This window comes from Carettochelys insculpta, chromosome 1 (assembly GCF_033958435.1).
Source record: "Carettochelys insculpta isolate YL-2023 chromosome 1, ASM3395843v1, whole genome shotgun sequence".
In the NCBI taxonomy this organism is placed as follows: Eukaryota; Metazoa; Chordata; order Testudines; family Carettochelyidae; genus Carettochelys; species Carettochelys insculpta.
The window spans coordinates 119,829,371-119,851,896 of NC_134137.1; the positions used below are offsets into that span (position 1 = coordinate 119,829,371).

Here is a 22,526-nt window from a genome sequence, read left to right on the forward strand (position 1 = left end):
CCATCTTATTCATCTGTATTCTTTGTGCCTACTCAAAGCACAGAACTCTCTGGCAGACCGTCTCTGTCGCTCATTCAGTGCCCACACGTCTTCTGTTTTCAAGAGGACCATCTGTTCATAGCTGCACACTTTCAACTGTCACTACCAGCTGGTTACCCTTTTTGCCACAGCTTTTTTAGCTAGTTGGTTTTCCAACCCTCTCTACATGTACACCCTCCTTTGGGATGACATCATATACTACATCCACTCCCTCAAAGGAGTTTTACCAGTTGGGGTGTGAGAAGAGGAACATAAGACATTAATAACACTGTGGCTACGTCTACACGTGCAGCCAACATCGAAATAGTCTATTTCGATGAATAACGTCTACACGTCCTCCAGGGCCAGCAACATCGATGTTCAACTTCGACGTTGCTCAGCCCAACATCGAAATAGGCGCAGCGAGGGAACGTCTACACGTCAAAGTAGCACACATCGAAATAGGGATGCCAGGCACAGCTGCAGACAGGGTCACAGGGCGGACTCAACAGCCAGCCGCTCCCTTAAAGGGCCCCTCCCAGACACAGTTGCACTAAACAACACAAGATACACAGAGCTGACAACTGGTTGCAGACCCTGTGCCTGCAGCATAGATCCCCAGCTGCCGCAGAAGCAGCCAGAAGCCCTGGGCTAAGGGCTGCTGCCCACGGTGACCATAGAGCCCCGCAGGGGCTGGAGAGAGAGCATCTCTCAACCCCCCAGCTGATGGCTGCCATGGAGGACCCAGCAATTTTGACGTTGCGGGACGCGGGTCGTCTACACGGTCCCTACTTCGACGTTGAACATCGAAGTAGGGCGCTATTCCTATCTCCTCATGAGGTTAGCGACTTCGACGTCTCGCCGCCTAACGTCGAAGTTAACTTCGAAATAGTGCCCGACGCGTGTAGACGCGACGGGCGCTATTTCGAAGTTGGTGCCGCTACTTCAAAGTAGCGTGCACGTGTAGACGCAGCTTGTGTGTGATAGTCTGCTCTGATTCTACATCTCCCCTCAGGCTATTTAGGGGAGGTAAATGATTGACAGGTATTTTCTTCCTGTTTCCTGATTTGGTAGAGTCTAGATATGGTTCGAGAAAAGAGAAATGATGATGAATAAGATTGCTGGAAATATCCTTCCTGTAAACAGATTGGCATTTGGTCCAGACACCATTGTTAACAACTGATAAAAGGTCATCAAATGTCTACATATGATCAGCTCCAGGTTTTACATATTTTCTGAAACCCAGCACCTTTGAGCGCAGCGCCCGAACACTCTTCTAGTTCAGTGCTGGCTCAAAACACCACTCTATGAATATCCTCAAACTTCCTTTATCATTGGTTTCTGTGAAGGGACAAGCAAAATAGGTCTTGAAATTAAACAGGATCAAGAGGGTAAAATAATTTTCAATTAACTGATAATATTTAGCACCTAGATTCTCAGCATGCAGTATAAAAGTACTTGCTTCTCATAAAATATTTGAAGTAAATCAAAACTTTGGATGACTTAAACTTTTGTTTTATAAAAATCTGGAGTCTTAAACACTTTTGCTCAATCAAATTTCTTTGCAGCTAAAGGAGGGAGAAAGAGAGCATGAAAGCACCAATATTTGCAAGTAAAGTCTCCCATTCTAATCAGTGAACAAAAATAGACTGTACAGTTTTCAAGGAGGAGAAGTAAATTAAGATAAGTTGATTACAATGTGGCGTGTGTATCTTGGTACAGCAAACTCCATAGCGCATTTTTCATTTATCTTCATGTATTGAGATTTATGGTCCAAATTTAATTAGGAGTCTGTGCTAGCTGCTGCATTCTTGATACTTCTGTAAATCAGATTACTTTTGTGCATTTACGTACAGCTGTAAGAGCTTTATTTTAGCAATTCGTATATCTAAAAATCTTCCATAAATCTTTAATAAAAGTCCTACAAGAAAACTGCAAGTGTGGGTTGTTTAATTGTTTACTTTCATTTAAACAAATGGGCAATTCTTTATTTTCTGCAGCTAATATTGTCTTATGTTTTTGCGGCTTTCATAACAGCCTGTTTTCTCTTTTTAACACCTAATATATTTTTGATAATCCTTATCTTTTGCAGACCATTAGGATCTGAAAATCTGCTTCTTAGAGGAGCTACTTTAAAGAACACAGAGAGAATCTTTGGTAAATATTTGAATTAATAAACGTTGATTTAGTATTTACATGTTAATTGAGAATGCATTTTCAAGTTAAAATCTATAATTACAGTTACATGGGCATAAATCTTCCCTTGCATCTCCTGAACTAGATCTGTACTACAGAGTGCGCTTTTGTTATTAAGACAGCTGAGACAATCATGGCTGACACATGATAGCAGTGACACCCTCTTCTCTTATTGATTTAGTATGCAGTGATCTCGGCGTATTCGCTATTGACAGTTGACATTGGAAGATGTAATTCTGGGTGTAAGGTATGGAGGTAACAGGCTAGCAGTGTGTGCGCAAAAGCCCATGTGTGCTAGCAGTTAATGAACCACTGGAAAATGTTCAGTCTCTTGCTGAATCCTTAGGGCAGGAGAATTATTACTCAGGCCTAATATATATAGCACTGCCTGACATTGTCTCTTAAAACTGATACTCAACAGAGAGTTAGTGTTTCATCTCAGCTTTTTTACCCCCTACAAAGTTTTTGCTTTCTGCAGAAAATTTCAGTTTTGTGTTTACTGCCAGTTGCCCAAAAGTTGTGGGTTTTTTGGATGTGCTGCCACAGTGCATCATGGAAGTTGTAGTTTAGTTGCTTCACGTCCCCATTCTCATGTATGGGATGAGCTCCTTGTCCAGGCTACGTATCCATGATGTACCACTTTCTCTTTCCAAGAGGGGAGATTGTAAGTGGAAAGAAATCTAGAAAGTTCAAATTTTACGGCTCCCCCTTGCAGAAGAACCCAGGAGGAAATGATCACTGGAGAAATTTTTATTTACTTGGAATAAAGAATGATGAACTTGGTGTAATTAATTTGCATTTTTATTATTTAAATTTCATAGGGCTGTCTTATAAACTCAGTAAAGATGCACCTCAAACTCACATATTGCTACTTTTTGAGCATTTGCTTTTGATCTTGTTGAAAACACACTCGGCATCTGGAACTATCCCAGCACAGCACACATGCTGGACTGTCTTATTTTTAGCAATGAGTTATGACCCTGTATTCATTAGCTCTGATTTAATATGTACCTTGGATACATTTTTTTGTTTACAATTGATTGGAATTGCTGTATTTAATCTTCTGTTTTTTAGTCTTTGAAGATGTTATTAATGGGGCTGTGCAAGCTGCAGTATTTTCTAAATGAATGAGTAGGCTCTGCTCAAGAGAGCAAAATTTGTGGATTTCTTTTGTTTTTGGATACATCATGTACTCCTAGGTTGTTCAGAATACTTGTACAACCTATCATTTAGTTTCTAAAATTGAAGCTGGACGGATAATTTAGAATTACAATATGGACTATTCAAAAACATTTTGTCCATTTGCACTAGGTAACATGTTAAAAGACACTCCAACACAAGAATTGTGAAGAATGTGGTATAGACTGAAGATGAAAAAATGTAAATTAGAAATGGAATGTGAATGTTGCTGCTTCTAGTGCTGGTCCCTGTGTGCATTTTGCCCTTCGCTATATACATATGCTCGAGGTGCCTGAGTCTGGAAGATTTTTGCTAGTAGCGTCCATAGTTCTGTACCAGATGACCAAAAATGGTTTCAAGAATGTTTGAAGTAATGAGTGCGCTCCGGAGTTTTATGGAGGAAGTGCAAGAAATACTTAGACTCCTGAATATATTACACAGTGGTACTCTGCTTTAACAATGCTATCCTGGGCATACTGGGCTGGCGTGGCATGTGCCAGCATCCGCACTCCTCAGAGAGTAGAAAGAGAGACTTTTTCCCAGTCAAGGTAACAGCATTTTTATTTAATCATCCTGCCTCAAACCATTTGGAGGTTCAGGCAGCCACTGAACAAGTAGGTAACAGCACCCAAGGCCATGTCTCCCCCCGCTTAACCCTTCCAGGTAAAGAAACCAAAAGTTTAGACTTCTTTGGAAGAAGGTTGTTTACATCCACCAGCATGCGATTCCATAATTTGTCAGCTATTCAAAAATTTCTGAATTTGGAGATAAATTCGGCTCCAGAGAATAATTTGAGATTCTTGCTGAGCCTAGTAGATTGTACAGCTGGTGTGGCCTCTTAAGTCATTGGCAACTGCTGTTGTGCTACAAATATTGTCAGTACTTTAAGAGATTTCTCAGGGAGGGTCAATCAGTTGTATAGGTTTTGCCATTTGATGGGAGGTGTCATAGACAGTCTTATGAACCAAGACCAATACCATAATCGTCCTACCACCAAAGGGATTGCAAACCACCACAGAAGAAACCAAGGATCCAAGAAACATAACACAACACTCCTCCTCCTTGATCACCTTTTCAGTGACAACTTCACATTGAGAGGTTTTTTATGAGGCTTTCAAGAGCTGCTGACCAACTGAAATGCCATTTCCCTGTGATCCAGACATCCATTTGGTGTCTGAATAGCTGAATTTTTCGTGCCTGGCATATAACAGCCAAATGGGTTCCTAGCTTCATCCAGTTAGCTGTACAAAGAGTTCTTATTACTGCTTCCTCCAAAACCTTCTTCCCTATCCTTTTCAGGGACCATTTTCATAAGAATATACTCATTCAGGAGTTAGACTTACTACTTCATCAGGAAACTGTAGAGTTATTACTACCTCATCAGATATCAGGCTATATGCCAACTGTGTGCTATGTACACAAGGATGGTGGAATGAGATCCATAAACCTCTGTGCCTCGATGTGGTCTACCCATGGAACTGATGTGAGTCATAAAATCAACCTGTCAAACCAGTACATTTCTTGGGAAACAGAGACCATTAATAGCTCAGCACATGTCAAGATCAACAGTGATTGGGAGCTACACGACCCTGTGGTGCAGAGCATATTCATGCAGTTGGGTGTCCCTGCTTGGCATCTATTTGTAGGATAAGAAGATCAAGACCTGCTGCTCCAGAGGAATTAAAGGGACCAAAGAGACCATGATTCTAATCCCTAATGTACCCCCTTTATCTCCATTCTTTCACAGTCCTCAGAAGATCCTGGAAGATGGAGTAATGATGATTCATGTTGCTTCCAGATGGCCCAGACATTTTTGGTTGCCCAACCTTCTTCAGCTATCAGCTTGGTCCATCAGCCTCTGATCTTTCTAGACGTTCTGACACAGGACAATAACAAGATCATACCTCCCGATCAGAATATCTTGACCTTACAGTTGGGTATATGGATGGGCATCAAATGCAGAACAGACATAACTGGCAACAGTTCTAGACTTCCTAAACCGTAGCAGGAAGGAATCCACCAGAAAGAGGCTAAGAGGAAGAGATTTTCCTTTTGGATCTGATGTTGCCATGTGGCCACAAATGACTGGACAGTCCCACCATGAAGACCTTAAATTTTTCCTTTAGCTCGTTATGAGTGCACTTAGTGATGATTAGTGCCTGCAGTCCTCCAATCAATGACCGCTCTGTTTTTCACCCCTCTAGTAACTGCATTTTCTAAAACGTGTAGTTTTTTCTGATACTACATGCTGCTAATGAGAAGAGACTTTATTCCCTGGATATACATCTCAGGCACTGGCACTCCACCTGCAAAGAACCACCCTTTGTTGTTTTTATTTAATTGGCAAAATGGATGAAGGGATAAGCAGCTTTTTCTCAGAGATCTGCCAAGTGGATTTCAGGCTGTATTCTGCTCTGTTGTTAGTTGGTTGGTATCCTCCACTGTGAAGTGTGAGGGTCCATCAGGCGTGACTTCATCTGTCACTGATTGACATCTGCAGAGCACAAGGTGGAGATGTGTAAATGCTTTCAAAAGACATTATGTTCTAATCCAGGTCTCTGCAGCTGATGCTTCATTTCAACTAGAAGTCCTTCAGTTATCCCTACTGTCTCAGCCCTTGCATCCTGCTCCTTCCTCATCATTTTGCATTGGAATACACGAGGACCATTACCTGAAGAAAGAGAGGTTACTTGTATAGTGACTAAGGTTCTTTGAGATGTATGGTCCCTATCCTTATTCCCTGACCTGTCTATCTTCCCCTCTGCATGGGTTCTCACATGATTTGTGGTGGAGCGGAAACAGAAGTAGTCAGTCTGTACTGCCCCTTATGCTCTTGGTCTGGAGCCCAAGTGGGGACTAATGGTCACTACCAACAAAATAAAGGTTCAGTTGCAAATGCAGGAGGTGCATGCATATCTACGATGATATACAGCATCTCAAAGAGCTCCAGTTACTATATCAGGTAAACAACCTCTTTCTTAGTTTGCCTTTATTAACTACACGTGTTGAATAATAACAGAGAGGTAGCTGTGTTAGTCTGAACACTAACAAAACAAACCAACATGATGTAGCACTTTAAAGGCTAACAAAATAATTAGTAGGTGATGAGCTTTCATGGGACAGAAGAAGTGATCTGAAGAAGTGGGTCTGCCTCATGAAAGCTCAGCACCTAATAAATTATTTTGTTTGTCTTTAAAGCACTACCTGACTGCTGGTTTGTTTTATTAACCATGTTACAACTGTTCTGTAATTCCTGAATATCATCTGAACTGGTATTTTTTTTCTTCAAATGTCCAAGGCATAGTGTAATAATAGGGTATGTAAATAGCAGAACAATCAGGCTGTTTAAATTGGAGTCTGGATGGTAGATCTTCCTTGATATTGCGCTGTTCGTTCACACTTGCATTCACAATTTTTGCTAAAACAGTTTTTCTTGTTTCAGGTGTTGCTATATATACTGGCATGGAAACAAAGATGGCATTAAATTACCAGTCCAAATCACAGAAGCGATCTGCTGTTGAAAAGTAAAGCTCTCATTTTGCCCTTTTTTAATATTTATTTTGGGATGAGGAGAGTATGTATGGATTTTAAAAATAATATCCATACACATTTCTGTTTACATTAAAGCCATATGTTACATCAAGTAGAGGCTTTGTAAAAAATGCATCTGTGTGTCAGCATGTGCTCCAATTAGATTTTTGTTGCTCGTCTCGAATGGATGACTATATTTTAAAAACAATATCAAAAATTTTAGTGTTAGTTACCTTTTAGAAATCAGCTGTTCTTTATTACTCCATCATATAGTATATCTCACTGCTTAGAGTAGATCCACTGACACTCACCAAGTTGTGTCAGGTTTCAGTACCCTTACAGTTCCCAATTTATGAATGTGTCTACTCTAGGAACTAATTTCGAAGTTAGGCTCTACTTCGAAGTAGCCAGCAGAGAGTCTCCACACATTTTCCTTTACTTCGAAGTTAACTTCAAAGTAGGGAACCCAACCTGGAAGTCCTTACTCCATTCCCAGGAATGGAGTAGTGCCCTACTTCAACGTTTAACTTTATTTTAGTATGCTGCTCCAAACTGAAGTACCTAAAAGGATTTTTTTTTTTCTACTGAACTCAACATTAATTGCTGTAGGCTGTGTCTGCGCTACAAAAATAACTTCGAAGTTGTACTTTGAAGTAAGCAACTTCAAAGCTGAGTGTCTATATACACTCTACTTCGAAATTTGTAGACACTCAACTTTGAAGTTGCTTACTCTGAAGTTGTACTTCGAAGTAAGCAACTTGGAAGTTATTTTTGTAGCGTAGACACAGCCTATAGCAATTAATGTTGAGTTCAGTAGAAAAAAAATCCTTTTAGGTACTTCAGTCTTCAGCAGCATACTAAAATACAGTAAAATAGAAACAAACTGCAGAAACATTTTGTTTTACCGGGTTTATCTCTGGCAGCCTTTCTGTGTTGTATCTGAAATGAATGGTGTTCTAACAGAAGCAAAATGAAAGCTGTTGAAAAGGAAGCCTGTTTTTTTCTGAGCACACTGTCATCTATAAGGCGAGTAGACACTATTGGGGCTGTTATTAGTTGTCTGTTACCCAAGATACTGGGGATTATTATTACAGGCTCATTGTGTATACTATTGTCTGAGTGGCAGCTAGGATGCCGCTACTTAAGAAAAGCTGTGATGGTCAGCATGTGTTACTTTTTAATTTCACAACTCCTGGAGAGTGGTGAAGGAGCCCTTTCTATTGCTGAAGGTGTACAATTCATATTTTTCAGTTCATGCTGATCACCATGTTAATAAACTTTTTTTCTTACATTTTGAGATGAAAGAGTAGGCCAAATCTACATTAGGGTGTGTTTGCCATTATACTTGTACAGTTACACCAGCAAAATTCTTGATTTTGGATGCAGTTACATCAGTATAAAAGGGCTTACACTAGTGGGCTGCATCTATATTAGCAAGCTCTTTTGAGAGATTTTTGAAAGCAGCCCGCAGAGCATCTATACACAAAAAGTGTTCTTTTTAAAGTAAATCAAATGAATGTGGTGCTCCTTTCAAAATCACTCTTCCTTTCCGTTACAGGAAGAGCGCCCCCTTTTGACAGGATCTTTTGAAAGAAAACATATGTAGTTGGCCTGCAGGCCCTTCCTTCCTTCCCCCCCCCAAAAGAAGTCCTCTTGAGGCCCGATATTTTGATCCCTGGCCTGCTCTTTCAAAAGAGTTGGGGCTGCGTGTACACCCTCTTTTGAAAGAGCAGATCACTCTCTTCATCTGCTTTTTTGGTGTGTAGATGCTCTCTTTCGAAAGGAGCTCTTTTGGAAGAGATCTTCCAGCTGGGCTTCTTCCAAAAGATCTCTGTAGTGTAGGCACAGCCATATAGCATGTGCGGATACAAGGATCTGACACAAGCCTTGCTGCTATAATGGTAGTTATGCCAATATAATTGCTTCTATACCAACCAGCCCAGTGATATTGGTGAATTCTGTATATAAAATTCGTGATCCAGTTATGCTGGTAAACTTGAGTGCAGAGCCGGCCTCAGTGATAATCTTCTCCATTGGAGAAATACTGCAGAAAACTTACTTAGTATCATAATGTTGTTAGATTTCTTAATGAGTATTAATTAGATTTAAGGTGCTTCAGTACAAAATTTTCATAAACTCTCTGCATTTTTATATATCCTAATGGAAACATTGTTTTCTTTTGTTTGTTTTAGATCAATGAATGTATTCCTCATTGTATACCTCTGTATTCTAATCAGTAAAGCACTAATAAATACTGTCCTGAAGTATATCTGGCAGAGTGATCCATCTCGTGATGAACCATGGTATAATCAGAAAACAGAGTCAGAAAGGAAAAGAAACCTGGTATGCAATATTACTGTGTGTTTGTGTAACATAGATAAAATTTTATCTCGAGGTGCTTAACAGTGACGCGTAAAATTTTTATACCTAGAATTCTAACTAGAAAAAAGTAGAGGAACATACAGAGACTAGTAAGTTGTAAACCTACAGTTTTTATTTTAGCCCTTCAAGACTGTTGCATTTCCATTCTACTGAAATCCCATAATACATGATTGTATGACATTATGGGTAACAGGATGCCCTGCTGTTCAAATGCATGAAGGATTGATGTAGAGCTAGGATTTTTTTTTTTCCCCCCCCCCCCAAAAAGGCACCATGTTACTGATAGTGTCATTTACCAGATCCATGTTGTTAATGGTGCTTTCTGGTATGTATGACATGGCAATGGGTGAAATTGGCTGGCATAAATTGAAGAAGATTAAAAAAAGTTTTTCCAATCTTACTTTTTGAATTACTCTGTGCCTCCTTGTTCTCGGTGCATGTGACCTGGATTTACAAGCTCCTGGGCTGCTGGATGTGAAAGAGTTTACTGTATACACACATGAATATCTTGCTATTTCATTGAGACAGAGAAATCCTTTATTTAAAATATAGGAAATGCCCGTAATCTGTGTATATCAGCAAACCTTGTTACCTTCCTTTGTTGTTTGTTTTTCTCTTTTGTGATATTAATTTGATTCATCATTCTTAGGTTGCCATTCGTTCAATATTCTCTGTAACTTTGTAATACAGTGGATATGTGGCTGGAATAAACAGAATTGCAAAGTTGATTTCTCCTTCAAAGTTTTTTCTTCCTTATGCTACTAGTGAAGTTGGACTCATAACAGATGTATAAAAATTTGCTGGACTCCCACTTCACTGTATAGGTGAAGAATGAAGAGAAAAGGACAGCGATGGAGATGCAGTATTTTAAGATTAGGGTTGAGAATAACTAAGATGATTTTCCTTTTAAAAAAAATTGCACTTAATGTTTGAAAAACATTTGAAAGATAATCTTGTAAATCTATTAATTTAATCTATCAATTTCCACTGATGTGAAAAATCAATGTTTTGGTTTTGTTTCTTTGGCAGATACTTAGAGCGTTTACAGACTTCCTTGCGTTTATGGTTCTTTTCAACTACATTATTCCTGTATCGATGTACGTTACAGTGGAAATGCAGAAATTTCTTGGTTCTTATTTCCTTACTTGGGATGAAGAAATGTTTGATGAGGACACAGGTGAAGGACCTCTGGTGAATACTTCCGACCTCAATGAGGAATTAGGGCAGGTAAATTCCTCATAAAAGATCTAACTGATGACAAAAATAGATCAGTAGTTTCTAACATGTAAAAATCCAATTATTGTCATTTTTTGCCACTTCAAAATGTGGCGTTTGAGATTTGGTTTGGATTTTCAAAAATGTTCTTTAGCTTTGGTGTCCAATTTGATACCTGGAAAGCTTGATTTTTTTTTTTTTTCCCAGAGGTACTGACCACCCAAGTGGGTGGGAAGTTGGTGAAAATTGTAGGTGCTCAGCGCCTCTAAAGAACGTGCCTCAGGTTTGTTATACTGTGTATCTATATTTAGTGGCTACGTTCATTGTTGTATGCAGTAATGTTGTACCCATTTTGTTCTCAAGATCTTAAACAGACAAGATGGGTGAAGATACCAGCATCATCAGTTTAAAGGAAATATGTGGTACTGCTTCTGTCAGTTATGCAAAAAACCAAAACCCACTTTTAAAAAAAAAAAAAAACACTTTACCCCATGCTTGAGTTGGCGCAGAGGTCTGACACATCACTTGTCCTTTCTACAAGTCATTTTTCATTTTGTTTTTATTGCTTTGGATTTTGAATTCCAGGAATTTCTGTGAAAGGTGAAATAAAACTTATGTTCAGCTGAAGGCCACTGCTAGGCCTACTCTGTAACAGTAAGACTATATTTTGTTTGTTTTTTTCATTATACGGTTCAGATTCTGATCTCACTAGAATCTTGCTTACATACACATTAGTATGTAATGCTTAAGGAATTCTGTTGACATCATGTACTCACTTTGAATTTATGTTGGTAGAATTAAAATCTGGGTTTATGCATCAAATAGCAAGTCACTGAGAAGTGTAAGCCATGTGCAACCTGGGTCCAGAAAGAGCTTGTAGACAAGGGTTTTAACATGGGAAAGGAGGAGAATGGAAGTAAGAAAAGTGGATTAAGTGCTTCAGTACTGCCTCACATACATTCTTTGTCAGCTGAAACATAGTTCTACAGTTGCTCTGTGTGCTGTAGAATCTGCATTTTGACAAAAGTTAACACCCTATAGGAAAGTTCCTGTGTCCTTTTTTGGTAAGGATTGTCAGCTAAGGCACGCTTGTCAAACTCGTGGCCAAGGAGCTGCATGTGGCCTGATCCTTTTTTTTTTTTTTTTTTTTGTGTGGCCCAGAAATTCATATTAGTAAAACATCTAAGTGCAGCCCTCCCAGTCACACAACCTTCTCTGGCATGCACAAGTGGCAGGGGTGGGAAAAACACCAATCCCAGCTCCTCAGGCTTTCTGTGTCTGGCACATGTGTATTAAAACACCAGTGAGTCAAAGGGATTTTAATATGCATACACGAGACACGGACAGCCCAAGAAGCTGGGAATGGTGTTTGTCCTGCCATTTGTGCATAACACTGACAGACCCGGGTTGCTGGCACCAGGGATTGAACCTGCAATCATAGGGGCTGAAGCCCTGTGCTCCACTGCATGAGCTAAATGCCAGCTGGCTCTGAGCCAAAGCTGTAGAGCAGAGACTTCACTCACCCCTGGTATGAGGTCTCAGTGCCTCTGGGTACTACATGTGCATGTCAGAGAAGGGTGTGTGACTGCTCTAAGGAGAGGGATGGTGAAATCCACATTGGCTGAGGTGGAGGGGGTGCCTGCCTGGGGCAGCTACAGGTAGGGAGCCATGTGGGGGGTGGAGCAAGGGGCAGAGGAGCATGAGGCAGAGTTATACGGGGAGGGAGCATGGGGGAAGTACAGTGAAACCCATGTGGGCTGAGGTGGAGAATGGAGACCTGCCTGGGGCAGAAGCATATAGGGAGCTGTGGTGGGTGGAGCAAAGGGTAGCCCGATAGTGTGAGGCAGAGTAATATGGAGAGGGGGCCTCAAGGGATCTAAGGGGGTGGTGCAATGGGGACTGCGCTGCAATGCGATGGGCAATAGTGCAATGAGGGCTGCATGGTAATGGGGGGAACACAATCCCCAAAGAGCCTGAAAGGGGTAGAGGACAGTGCAGTAGGGGGTTGCAGGCTGCACCCCAGAACATCTGAGAAGGAAGTGCAGTGTACTGTCAGCTGGAGGGAATGTCTAAGTGGGAGGGGAGGGCAATGTTTCTCCTTCAGTGGACCTGAAAGGAAATCTCCTTTCTGGACTTTGGACAATAGCCACAGAAGTGGTGAGATCCTGACCTGCTCACTCTCCTCATCACCCCTTCCCCTACTGGGGGCCACCAAGTCCCACCCTGTGCCCCTTTCCTCTCTCCTTGCTTCCTCTATGCAGGAAAAAAAATGTTGGATTGTGATGTCTTCTGTGGCCAGTGAAAGGGGAAATCTCTAACTTCCCTATGGGAAGAGGGGCTGCTCTTGGTGCAGGGGAGGGGTTTCGCTGTGATGTACCCACCCTGCACAAAGGTGAGAGAGAGTAGTACAGAAAATCAGGCAAAGCATCATTCAAACCTGGTCACAATGATTGACAGCACAAGCCCTGTGCAATGGAAATGTTTTGACTAAGTACACCCTTAAAGGCGTAGGGAAGCTCCACCAGCAAGCTGGTGGTTATGAGTGTCTCTCAGCCCTGTTCTTCCTTCTCTGAGTCTGTACAGCTCCATTCCCCTCAGATACCGCTTCTTTAAATTAACTCTTGCTGTTCTTTCCAGCCACAAATCTCAAAGCCCGCCCATCCATTCATTCATTCATGACTCATAATTTTCCTTTGCGGGAGGTTAGCTGTATTTTTAGAGATTATGAAATTGGCAGCACAGAGAGCGCAGAGCTAGCCACAGAATGCAAGTGTCCTTACACCTGGCTTTGCATGTTTGCTGCAAAACCATCTGTCCCTTCTTTCTTCAAGATGTTTTGGCTTTTCTCCCTGGTCGGCTTTTATCAGTAGTTTTGTTTTTGTTTTTTTTTAAACTCTTTCTTTCCCCACTGCTAAGTGTCTTTTTCTCAGATTTTCTGAACTAATGATATTGTTAAATAATGAAATTCATATTAAGTATTAAATTCTCAGTTAAAATTATTGCATTATATTCAAACAAGAACTGAAAAATTATTATAAAATTATACCTAAAACACAATCTATAATAATGAATAATTACAACTTTCTGATAGCTTTCACAGCGACCAAAGAAAATGTACTTCATCAGTTTTCATTTGTGCAACCCTCAGCAGGTTTTGAGTTTGACATACCTGAGCTAAGGCTTGAATTATGCAATTTGTGCCATGAACAGAGACATTCTCAAAGTCTAACAATATAGCCAATTCTCTTCAATGTATTTCTTTGCAGGTTGAATATGTCTTCACAGATAAAACAGGAACATTAACTGAGAACAACATGGAATTCATAGAATGCTGCATTGAAGGGCATGTTTATATACCTCATGTCATCTGTAATGGGCAAATCCTCCATGATTGTACAGGCATTGATATGATTGACTCTTCTCCAGGAGGAAGCGGGAAAGTATGATTTAAAAAAAAAAAAAAAGCATTAATATGGATTGATCTTTGTTGGAAAAAAGAATGCTATACATACGTCCCAGAGATTTTAATAAACTAAGTGGACTTCTGGTGGAATTGTATCACAATATAAATATTTTCCTCTTCAGACTAAGTTTAGACTAAGGGATTTGTTTGCTTAACAAGAAATGTATAAGAATCCACTCAATTTTAAAATGTTGTTCAATGAAAACTAAAATTTGAAGCTTTACCAATTTCATAGTTAAACATCTATAATAGTAATTAACCAATTAAAGTGGAAACCAATCATGATAATACAAGATAAAAACTATGATAAAAGGGAAAAATTCATGTTAAGAGCATATTGTATGACTTACTTGACATAAACCCTTGTACTTCGAGTGGAGGACAGGCCAACTGCAAATCTCTTCCACTTCACTCTGAACTTCGAGCTGACTCCAGGAGTACACCAGTTGTTGTCCTTCAGTTTCAGTAGATCTTCTCCATGTTGTCTGAGGTCTTGCCCTTTCATTTTCCTTGTGGGTTCCAGGTGGAAGCTTGATAGACTATGCTGGATGATGGCTTTCTGAGAGTGTGGCCTAGTCATCCTCAATTTCTTCTCTTGATTTGAATGTCAAGTGGTTCTTGTCCTGCTCTGTTCCAAAGCTCCTCATTTGTGAGGAAGTCTTGCCATCTGATGGAAACAAAAAAGCAGTCCAGTAGCACTTTAAAGACTAACAAAATAATTTATTAGGTGACGAGCTTTTGTTATTTTGTTAGTCTTTAAAGTGCTACTGGACTGCTTTTTTGTTTTCATAGTATAAAGACTAGCATGGCTTTCTCTCTGTTACTATTGCCATTTGATGTGAAGGATGTACCTCAGTCATCTGCTTACGAATGTCTGTAGCTTGTGATTTGAAGACTTTTTAGTACACTTGGTCTTGCATTCATACAAGAGCAAAACCTTCACATTAGTGTTGAAAATCCCCAGTTTAGTCCTCTCAGATACTATTTGTGAACTACATATGGGATGAAGAGTCTTGAATGCAGCTGTTGCTTTCTCTCTCCTGGCATTGATATCCTTGTCTGTTCCTCTGTCTCTGCCCATAATACTTACCAAGTAGGTGAACTGCTCCACATCTTCCAGTTCATCCCCTCCCGGTCTGGTGGTGGTGTCGGACTGGTTGATCCTCGTTTTCTTGGACTTTCCCTTGTTAATGTTCTGTACAGTAACTGTAGCAGTTTTGTCTAGTGTTGCAACCTTTTTTCCATTCTTTCATGTTGGTGTGAAAGGAGGGGGACATCAGCATAATGAATGTCCTCTAGCTGTTTTGAAAAGTGTCCACTGAATGCCCGTTGGCATATAGCCTCCATAAATTTAACCTACAGGTTGAACCTCTCTAGTCCAGCACTTTCTTGTCTTCCTTCTAATCTGGTGTGATTGTAGTTAGCTGGATGATCGTTTATCATGGGTGTAACCAAGTTTTCCATGGTCCCATAAAGTTTTGCAGTCACCAGTCTTGGCTGTCTGTGTGCTGTGGTGTTGTTTACCACTAATTTATGCCTGAATGTCTTCTAAGAGCCCAATAAGTAGGGGAAGTGTTGGTAATGTGCTAGACATTAGTGGATCTCCTGTGGTCCAGCAAATTATCTAGTTCAGCACCAGTCAGGTCCCAAAGGGACTGTAGTGTAAAATGCAGCCTTATTTTCTGTAATTTGGTAGCCTAGAGATTTTCGTTCTTGAAGCTGTAACCTCAGTGCTGGCTGGAAAGCTTTTTAATGGGAGACTTATTGTCTATACAGTTGCAATGTTTGCTTTGAAGGAAACCGAGACAAACATCAAACTATCATTAGAGAATGGGCTGCACTTCTTTAGCTTAATTAACCAGCCTTCCTTTGGTTAAAACAGAATCTCAAGCAGCTACCCAAGAATGAGCTGTTGCCTCTTTAGTGTGGTTCTGAGCTGTACTCAGTGACCTGAGATACATTGAGGCTGTCCTTATTCAGTCTCTGCAACTGACTATAAATATTTGGCTGCAGCTGTCAAAATCCCCTACCAGTGCTTACCTCGTATAAGCAATCAATTTGTTGGCTTTCCCAAAAGGACTGGAGACATTTGATATTAGTTTAATCAGTCTGCAATTTTATTTTTAGATGTCTAGGGCTACCTGGTAGATGAAACATACAGTGCTGGTAATCCCTTCTTGTTTTCTCCCATAATTAATGGGATGGAGCAAGGGTGCTTTTACTAGCCCCCTGCACTTTTTTCCATGCACTTCCCTCCAGCAAATTTTATTGCTGGGCCCTTAGAATTCCTGGAGGAGCTTCAACAAATTATCTCCTTTTTTTCATTCTGGTCTCTCCAGTAAATCCACTGCCAGGATCTTACCAAGCTTCTCCCTCATAGGACGGACCAGGCAGGCTACAATGATGGGGATTTGGTCCCTAACTACCTCAGCTTGCACAATTACTGACCACCTCCCTTTAAGTCCTTTCCCCACGCCATTTGTTGGATACTGTGTGCCTTCTTTTAAGGAGTCCTTGCACTGCACATCCACTAAACAAATAATGATTTGTGACCTATGACCTTCCACCCATCATGAACAAAGCCCACCTGAACTTGCTGTGAGGAAGATGGAAGAACCTCCAAATGTGCTTGGCCAGTACAGTAGAAAGGGAAAAATTCCTTCCCAAACACCCTCAAAAGAGCGGCTAGCAAAATGCCCATAGCAGGTATAGCCAGTAACATTGTACAGCTGAGCTGGAACAGAGCAATCAGAAACTCATCCCACAGTAAGAGCTGGGTGCTGAGAGAAGGTTTATCATATCACTTTCTCTATGAGTCAGGGCCTTCTGCAAAAGTGAGTCTACACCCTACAAGACTATATGCCACTGGTCATCTGCCTGTTGAGTCAGGATGAGCCCTTCTCTTCTGGTATCTTCCTAGCTTTCTGCCTGCAGGCCATTCCCCTGAGAGTCATATATAAACTGTGTTCCTTCCCATTTCCCAGGGACTCCTTCAGGAACCTTCCTACCCAATGCACCTCTCCATTTTGCTCCTGTTAAGATTATATTTCTACCAGAGAATTACGCATAAAGTGAACCATTTCCTTGATTCAGGGATTCTTACAGGAGTCATATAGCTCCCTGCTGCTTGCTGGCTTTTATGAGGACCGAGTAATCTTCAAGCTGTTGTCTGATGCTGGGCTTCATGACATCATCTGCAAGAAAGCTTGATTAGTTGTGATTATGGCTGGCATCTAATTCCCTTTAAAGGATTAATCACCATGTGAGAGTGTATTACCAAACAAAAAATAGTCATAATTGGTGTAGGTACAAACTCAAATCATATAGGCAGTTCCTATCTCCTACAAACCAGAATAATTTAAAAGGAACAGAGGCTGGGGGGGTGGGGTTTGGTTTTTGTTTGTTTGGTGTTTTTTTGTTTTGTTTTCATTTTTCTTATCCCTTTGCAGAGTAATAATATATAATGTCAATACTTTTCTTTTTATTCATTAGGAGAGAGAAGAACTATTTTTCCGGGCTCTTTGTCTTTGTCACACTGTTCAAGTGAAAGAGGATGACAGTGTAGATGGACTAAAGAAATCTCAATTGTCTGGAAGATCATGTGTGTATATATCATCGTCACCTGATGAAGTTGCTTTAGTTGAAGGCATACAGAGGTATGTGTGTAATTTGATAGCTTGTAGGTCTCCAGAATAATTTTGAATATGGAGATTCGATTCGTTGAAGCTGAAAATAATTTAAATAATAGGGAACTTTATAGAATCATATAAAATGGTGATGTTTACAATTTTCTCAGCATACATTAAAGATTACATTTTCTTCACTGTGAATAAAATCAAAACAGGATATGTCTATTTCAGAAGATAAGTTAATTCTTAAGTTTTTACAGTGTTCTTAACTGGGATTATAAATGTATTAATTGTGATCTCTTCTTGTCTGAATTTGCATTTAAATTTGCAGGCTTGGTTACACATATTTAAGGCTGAAGGACAACTTTATGGAAATTTTAAATCCAAAAAATGATATTGAGAGGTGAGTAGCTGCAGAAATGTGAACTGGGTGGGACTGAGAGAACATATTTTGTCAATAGTGTATCCACCAGTTTTTTTCCCCTAACTATATTCATTTGTAAACCAAAAATTGTTAGAGTAATGAACTGCTTAATTGGAAAAAAAGGTTAATGATCTAGTGAGGTTTATAATTTAAAGGACTCCTTGTTTTTCACTTTCACTGAATCTGACAGTTTGAGAAAGTATGTATAATAAGAAAAATTAATGACAACAGCAAAGGTACAAGAAGACAGTCCAAGACAATTTGTTGTTAGAAAGAGCCCTCCTTTGATTTGTTGTATGATAGGTCATAATTTCTGGAACAGACTTTGTGGAACTTAATAGAAAATATGGCTTCATTGTTTCTGTATTTTGAAACAATGCTGTTCAGTTTAATGGAGAATTATATCGTTGGAAAATCATATAGATGGTTCAAGTAATTTACAGAAAGGATACTTTATTTTGTAAAATTCTGTGGGACCATAGAATAAATTTGATAGAACCTTTTTATGAGTAGAATTTCCGAAAGCATTTAAATCCCACAAAAAGTTATTAGGACGTATATGTTTTTGAAATTGTTACTCTGTTTTTCTGTAGCACCGTAGAACATTTCTATTAAGTAATGTAGTACTCTGATACGTACAGCTAAATTCACAAACATACGGAAGCACTGTAATAATTTGTCAGGCAAAGTATGGAAGTACTAAAAAAAAATTTTGGGACTTGGTCCAGTTTTCACTGCATTTTGCAACTATAAGCCTCGTCCAACTTTCTTCTAGAATTGTACCATTGACTTCAACAAAAGTAACGTTGTGGCATCACATCAATTTTTTTTTTTTAATTTCCAGATTGTAGAAACATAGAGCTGAAAAATTCTCTTATTAAACAAGTGAAAACAATATGATATGGTTTTCCTAACAATTAGAGTATTTTTATGAATAAAAATATTTATGAAGAAAGGACTTTCAGAAGCCAGAACTTGGGTTAAATATATTTGAAAAAATTGGGAGCCTTTACTTTATAAAACATTAATAAGAGGGGACCTGATAAAATACATTATTGCTATATCTACACTAGAGTTTTTCAACACAACCCGCGAATCATCTGCACACTGTAGCTGGGTCTACGCTACAGAGTTTTGTCGGCAGAAGAGGCCTTCTGTTGAGAAAATTAGGGAGCATCCACACTCACATTCTGTTGAGAATTTGTTGACAGAACACAGTAGTTTTCCCAGCAGAGTTCTGCCTTGACCATACGAGGCATAGCACCTCTATTTACAGATGTGGTCAATTTAAAAAAAAAAAAAAAAAAAAAAAAGACGCTCCTGGGGGCTCTTGGTTGACAGAGAGGACTTCTGGTTCACCAGGCTGCCCTGTTTGCAGAGCTTCCGGTTGGCTTTTCTATCAACAGAGGGCTGGGCAGTCTAACCGCCTTCTGTCAACAGAGGGCATTGAGGGGGAGCCTGTATTAGGGGTGGACGTGTTCTGTAGACAGAGGTTCTATTGGGAAATATCTGTTGACAGTGACTTCTGTTGACAGAACTCTGTAGTGTAGACACAGCTAAAATGTGTTTTGTCAACAGTCTGTCAACAAAACCTGGCACTTCTGCCAACAGTGTTCTGCCTCTCTACAATGAGGAATAACACCTTTGTTGACAGTTTCTGTCCACAAAAAAGCCATGTAGACGTTCTGGGGGGCCCTCTGTCAACAGACAGGGCTTTCACTTCACCAGGCAGCCCTGTTTGCTGAGCTTCCAGCTGGACGTTCAGTCAAGAGAGCAGCAGGGCAGTCTGGCCGTTCTTTGTCGACAGAGTGGATTGCTTTTTCAATCTGCTTGTGTGTTTGGACGTGGTATGTCAATGGAAGTTTTGCCGATAGAGCTCTTCCGACAGTAACTTCTGTCAACAGATCACTATAGTGTAGGCATAGTCTTAACGAAGGGCATGGAGAAAGTAGATCAGTAATGTCAGTTTTGCCCTCATCTTTGGGTAGAGGGGAATATTGGTGTTGGGTGGAGACATATTACAGGTAGGGGAATTATTCCCCTTCAGGGAAAAATAAGTATTTAGAGTTATAATGAATCATTAAAATACCAAAACATCTTGAGGGATTGAAACACTATAGTTTCAAACCATAGGAAAACCTCTAACTATTGGGGCCTAGAAGGAAATTTTCCCTGTAAATAGCATATCCCATATTCCTCTCTTGCAGAGTTTCTTGCATCTTCTTCTGGTACTGGCTGCTGTCAGTGACTGGATAGTGGACTCTATCATGCTGTCATTGTCTAATCGAAGCTTCTGATCTAGTTGCTATTTTTCTTAATCAACTGCATCTTACTTTGTTCCATGTGGCAGAACTTATAAATTATTATCTGGGATCAGTAACAAGCTTAGCTGTGTGGGGGTTGGGAACAGGCTTACATCAGCATATTTTTCTTTTCTCTTTCAGGTTTGAATTGTTAGAGATTTTGAGTTTCGATTCTGTACGGAGGCGAATGAGTGTGATTGTCCGGTCAATGGCAGGTAGAGATATCATTTCCTGGATTAGGTTTGGTTTAGGGGAGGGGAGGTTAGTGGTTTTGTGATCTTTGTCTTGTTTTTGAATGTAACAGGGTCTTATCAGTGCCCTTTCCTTCATGTTTTGCTCTTTCAGTGATGATTTAGAATTTAAGTTGGTAATTAGCACTGTCAGAAAAATAGTGATAGAGAGGTAGCTGTGTTAGTCTGGATCTTAACAGGAAAATGTATGTCTGAAGAAACTGTATTTAAGGATATTTAACCTGTTTTAAAAATATGTTCTTTAGTCTGGAAAAAATAAGCTTTAACCATTTTAAGCGTCGTCTTTTCCTCTCTTTTAGGTGACATTTTCCTGTTTTGTAAGGGAGCAGATTCTTCTATATTTCCTAGAGTTACAGAAGGCAAAATAGACCAAATACGATCCAGAGTTGAGCGCAATGCAGTGGTAAGCTTAAATATTAAAAATGGTATTTCCTGGTGTCCTGGCCCCGCATTGTGTACTAAGGTGGCAAGGAGGATTCAGGGTGCCTCCACCGCTGCGCCTGACCCGGACACAGCTATAGTCCGTTTGACCTCATGAGTGCTAGGATGAATTTTCATCAAAGCGCCTGTAGCTGCAGCTACCCACAAAATTGAGCTCCCTCTCTCCTGGTGTGATTTTTTTGCTCTAGTGCAAGCCAGTGCCTCATAAATACTACAAAGCCCTTATTTTTAAGGCAATTTAAAAGTTAATTATGCAATGACAATAATCTAACTAGAAGCTACTATTGGAATTACTCAGGACTAGCTAATTTAGCAGCCTAAGGTGAGGCTTTTAAAACATGCTCAGTTTTGGCTTAATTCTTCACCATTGAAATCAGTAGCAAAACTCTTACTGAAAATTCCATCCCCATTTCCAGTCTCCAGCTTTGGCATCTTCTGGTTTTACTACCTTTAGATTACTTCACAGGATCTCTTGAGAGAGAAACCATTAGACCATAATTTAACTGTAAATGTTCCTGTTACGGGGAAGCAATACAACAATAATCCCTGTGCATACATTTTTGCTCGCTGAAAAGGAAATATGAGCTTGCTCTATTCCTTTGGGAAGAAATGTCCAACTTGATTATTTGAGAGGTTGTATTAGGAGTTGTAAATACTTGTCTTACATGCCATTAAAAAACAGCCGTTTAAATGAAATATGATTATTTCTTTTAAAATAAGATAGTATTGACTGGCATCAAATACTCAGACTGAAACTGGGTATTACTATGGAAAATGAAGCAATATATATCATCTGCTGTTTTAGAGGGAAACTGGATTTTTTTCTTTAAAATTTTTTTCCCAGAGCACTTTACTAAACTTCACTATATAAAGTAGCTTTCTCTCCTGTGACAGAGTAGTTGCTTATAGGTGGAAGAAGCTAATATAACTGAAAGAGCAATTTAATATACTATATCCATCTAAATTCCAGCAGTCTGAACTTGAGTACTACCTCATCCTGGATAATTGCATTGAGGCTAAATTCTTAAATGTAGCAGGTTCTGCAAGATCATACAGGCAGCAAATTGGCTCACATACTGTAATAAATGACAGGCTTCTCTTAGATGTCCTAATCGTTGACCTTCTGGATTGCGTATAAGTAATTTTGTAGATAGGTGGCTTATCTTTTATTTTGCTTGATTAATCTTCCATGCTAACATTAAATCCCACTTAAAACATACTGCCTCTGACAAGTCATTTAACTGGGGACTAAAACGCTTCCTTATTCTAACTGTTGTTAGGGACTACAATAGAATTATCTTGAAACGTGTTTGTTGGAATCTAGTCTTAGCAGTCAACTAAAGTGAAACACTGAAATTGAGTCATGCTTTTAATATTGATCTGTCCCTTTCTCTCTCTATTGGAAGATTAGTAAGACAATATTACACTCATCCCTCATTAAACAAGTACTCCATTTACGAGTACTCGCTTAAATGAGGGACACACTTACCTAGC

General features: G+C 39.7%; 1 protein-coding gene and 1 long non-coding RNA gene across 12 annotated transcripts in view; one reads left to right on the forward strand and one right to left on the reverse strand.

Annotated features, from left to right (window-relative positions):
• The window catches only part of ATP11A (ATPase phospholipid transporting 11A), a 270,256-nt gene that overhangs the window by 190,166 nt on the left and 57,564 nt on the right, over positions 1–22,526 (forward strand). For all 11 annotated transcript variants that reach the window (XR_012645033.1, XR_012645038.1, XM_074990476.1 and 8 more), the window contains 9 exons: positions 2,111–2,175; positions 6,836–6,917; positions 9,117–9,267; positions 10,336–10,533; positions 13,788–13,961; positions 17,477–17,640; positions 17,945–18,016; positions 20,482–20,555; positions 20,891–20,994. Coding sequence is in view for 9 of the 11 variants with exons in the window: in XM_074990476.1 (XP_074846577.1) it covers positions 2,111–2,175; positions 6,836–6,917; positions 9,117–9,267; positions 10,336–10,533; positions 13,788–13,961; positions 17,477–17,640; positions 17,945–18,016; positions 20,482–20,555; positions 20,891–20,994 (1,084 nt within the window). In the remaining 2 variants the exon portion in view is untranslated. The remainder of the gene's footprint in view (positions 1–2,110; positions 2,176–6,835; positions 6,918–9,116; positions 9,268–10,335; positions 10,534–13,787; positions 13,962–17,476; positions 17,641–17,944; positions 18,017–20,481; positions 20,556–20,890; positions 20,995–22,526) is intronic.
• The window catches only part of LOC142011319 (uncharacterized), a 39,275-nt gene continuing 33,880 nt past the window's right edge, over positions 17,132–22,526 (reverse strand). The window contains exon 3 of the long non-coding RNA XR_012645044.1: positions 17,132–17,189. This is a non-coding gene — a long non-coding RNA (uncharacterized LOC142011319). The remainder of the gene's footprint in view (positions 17,190–22,526) is intronic.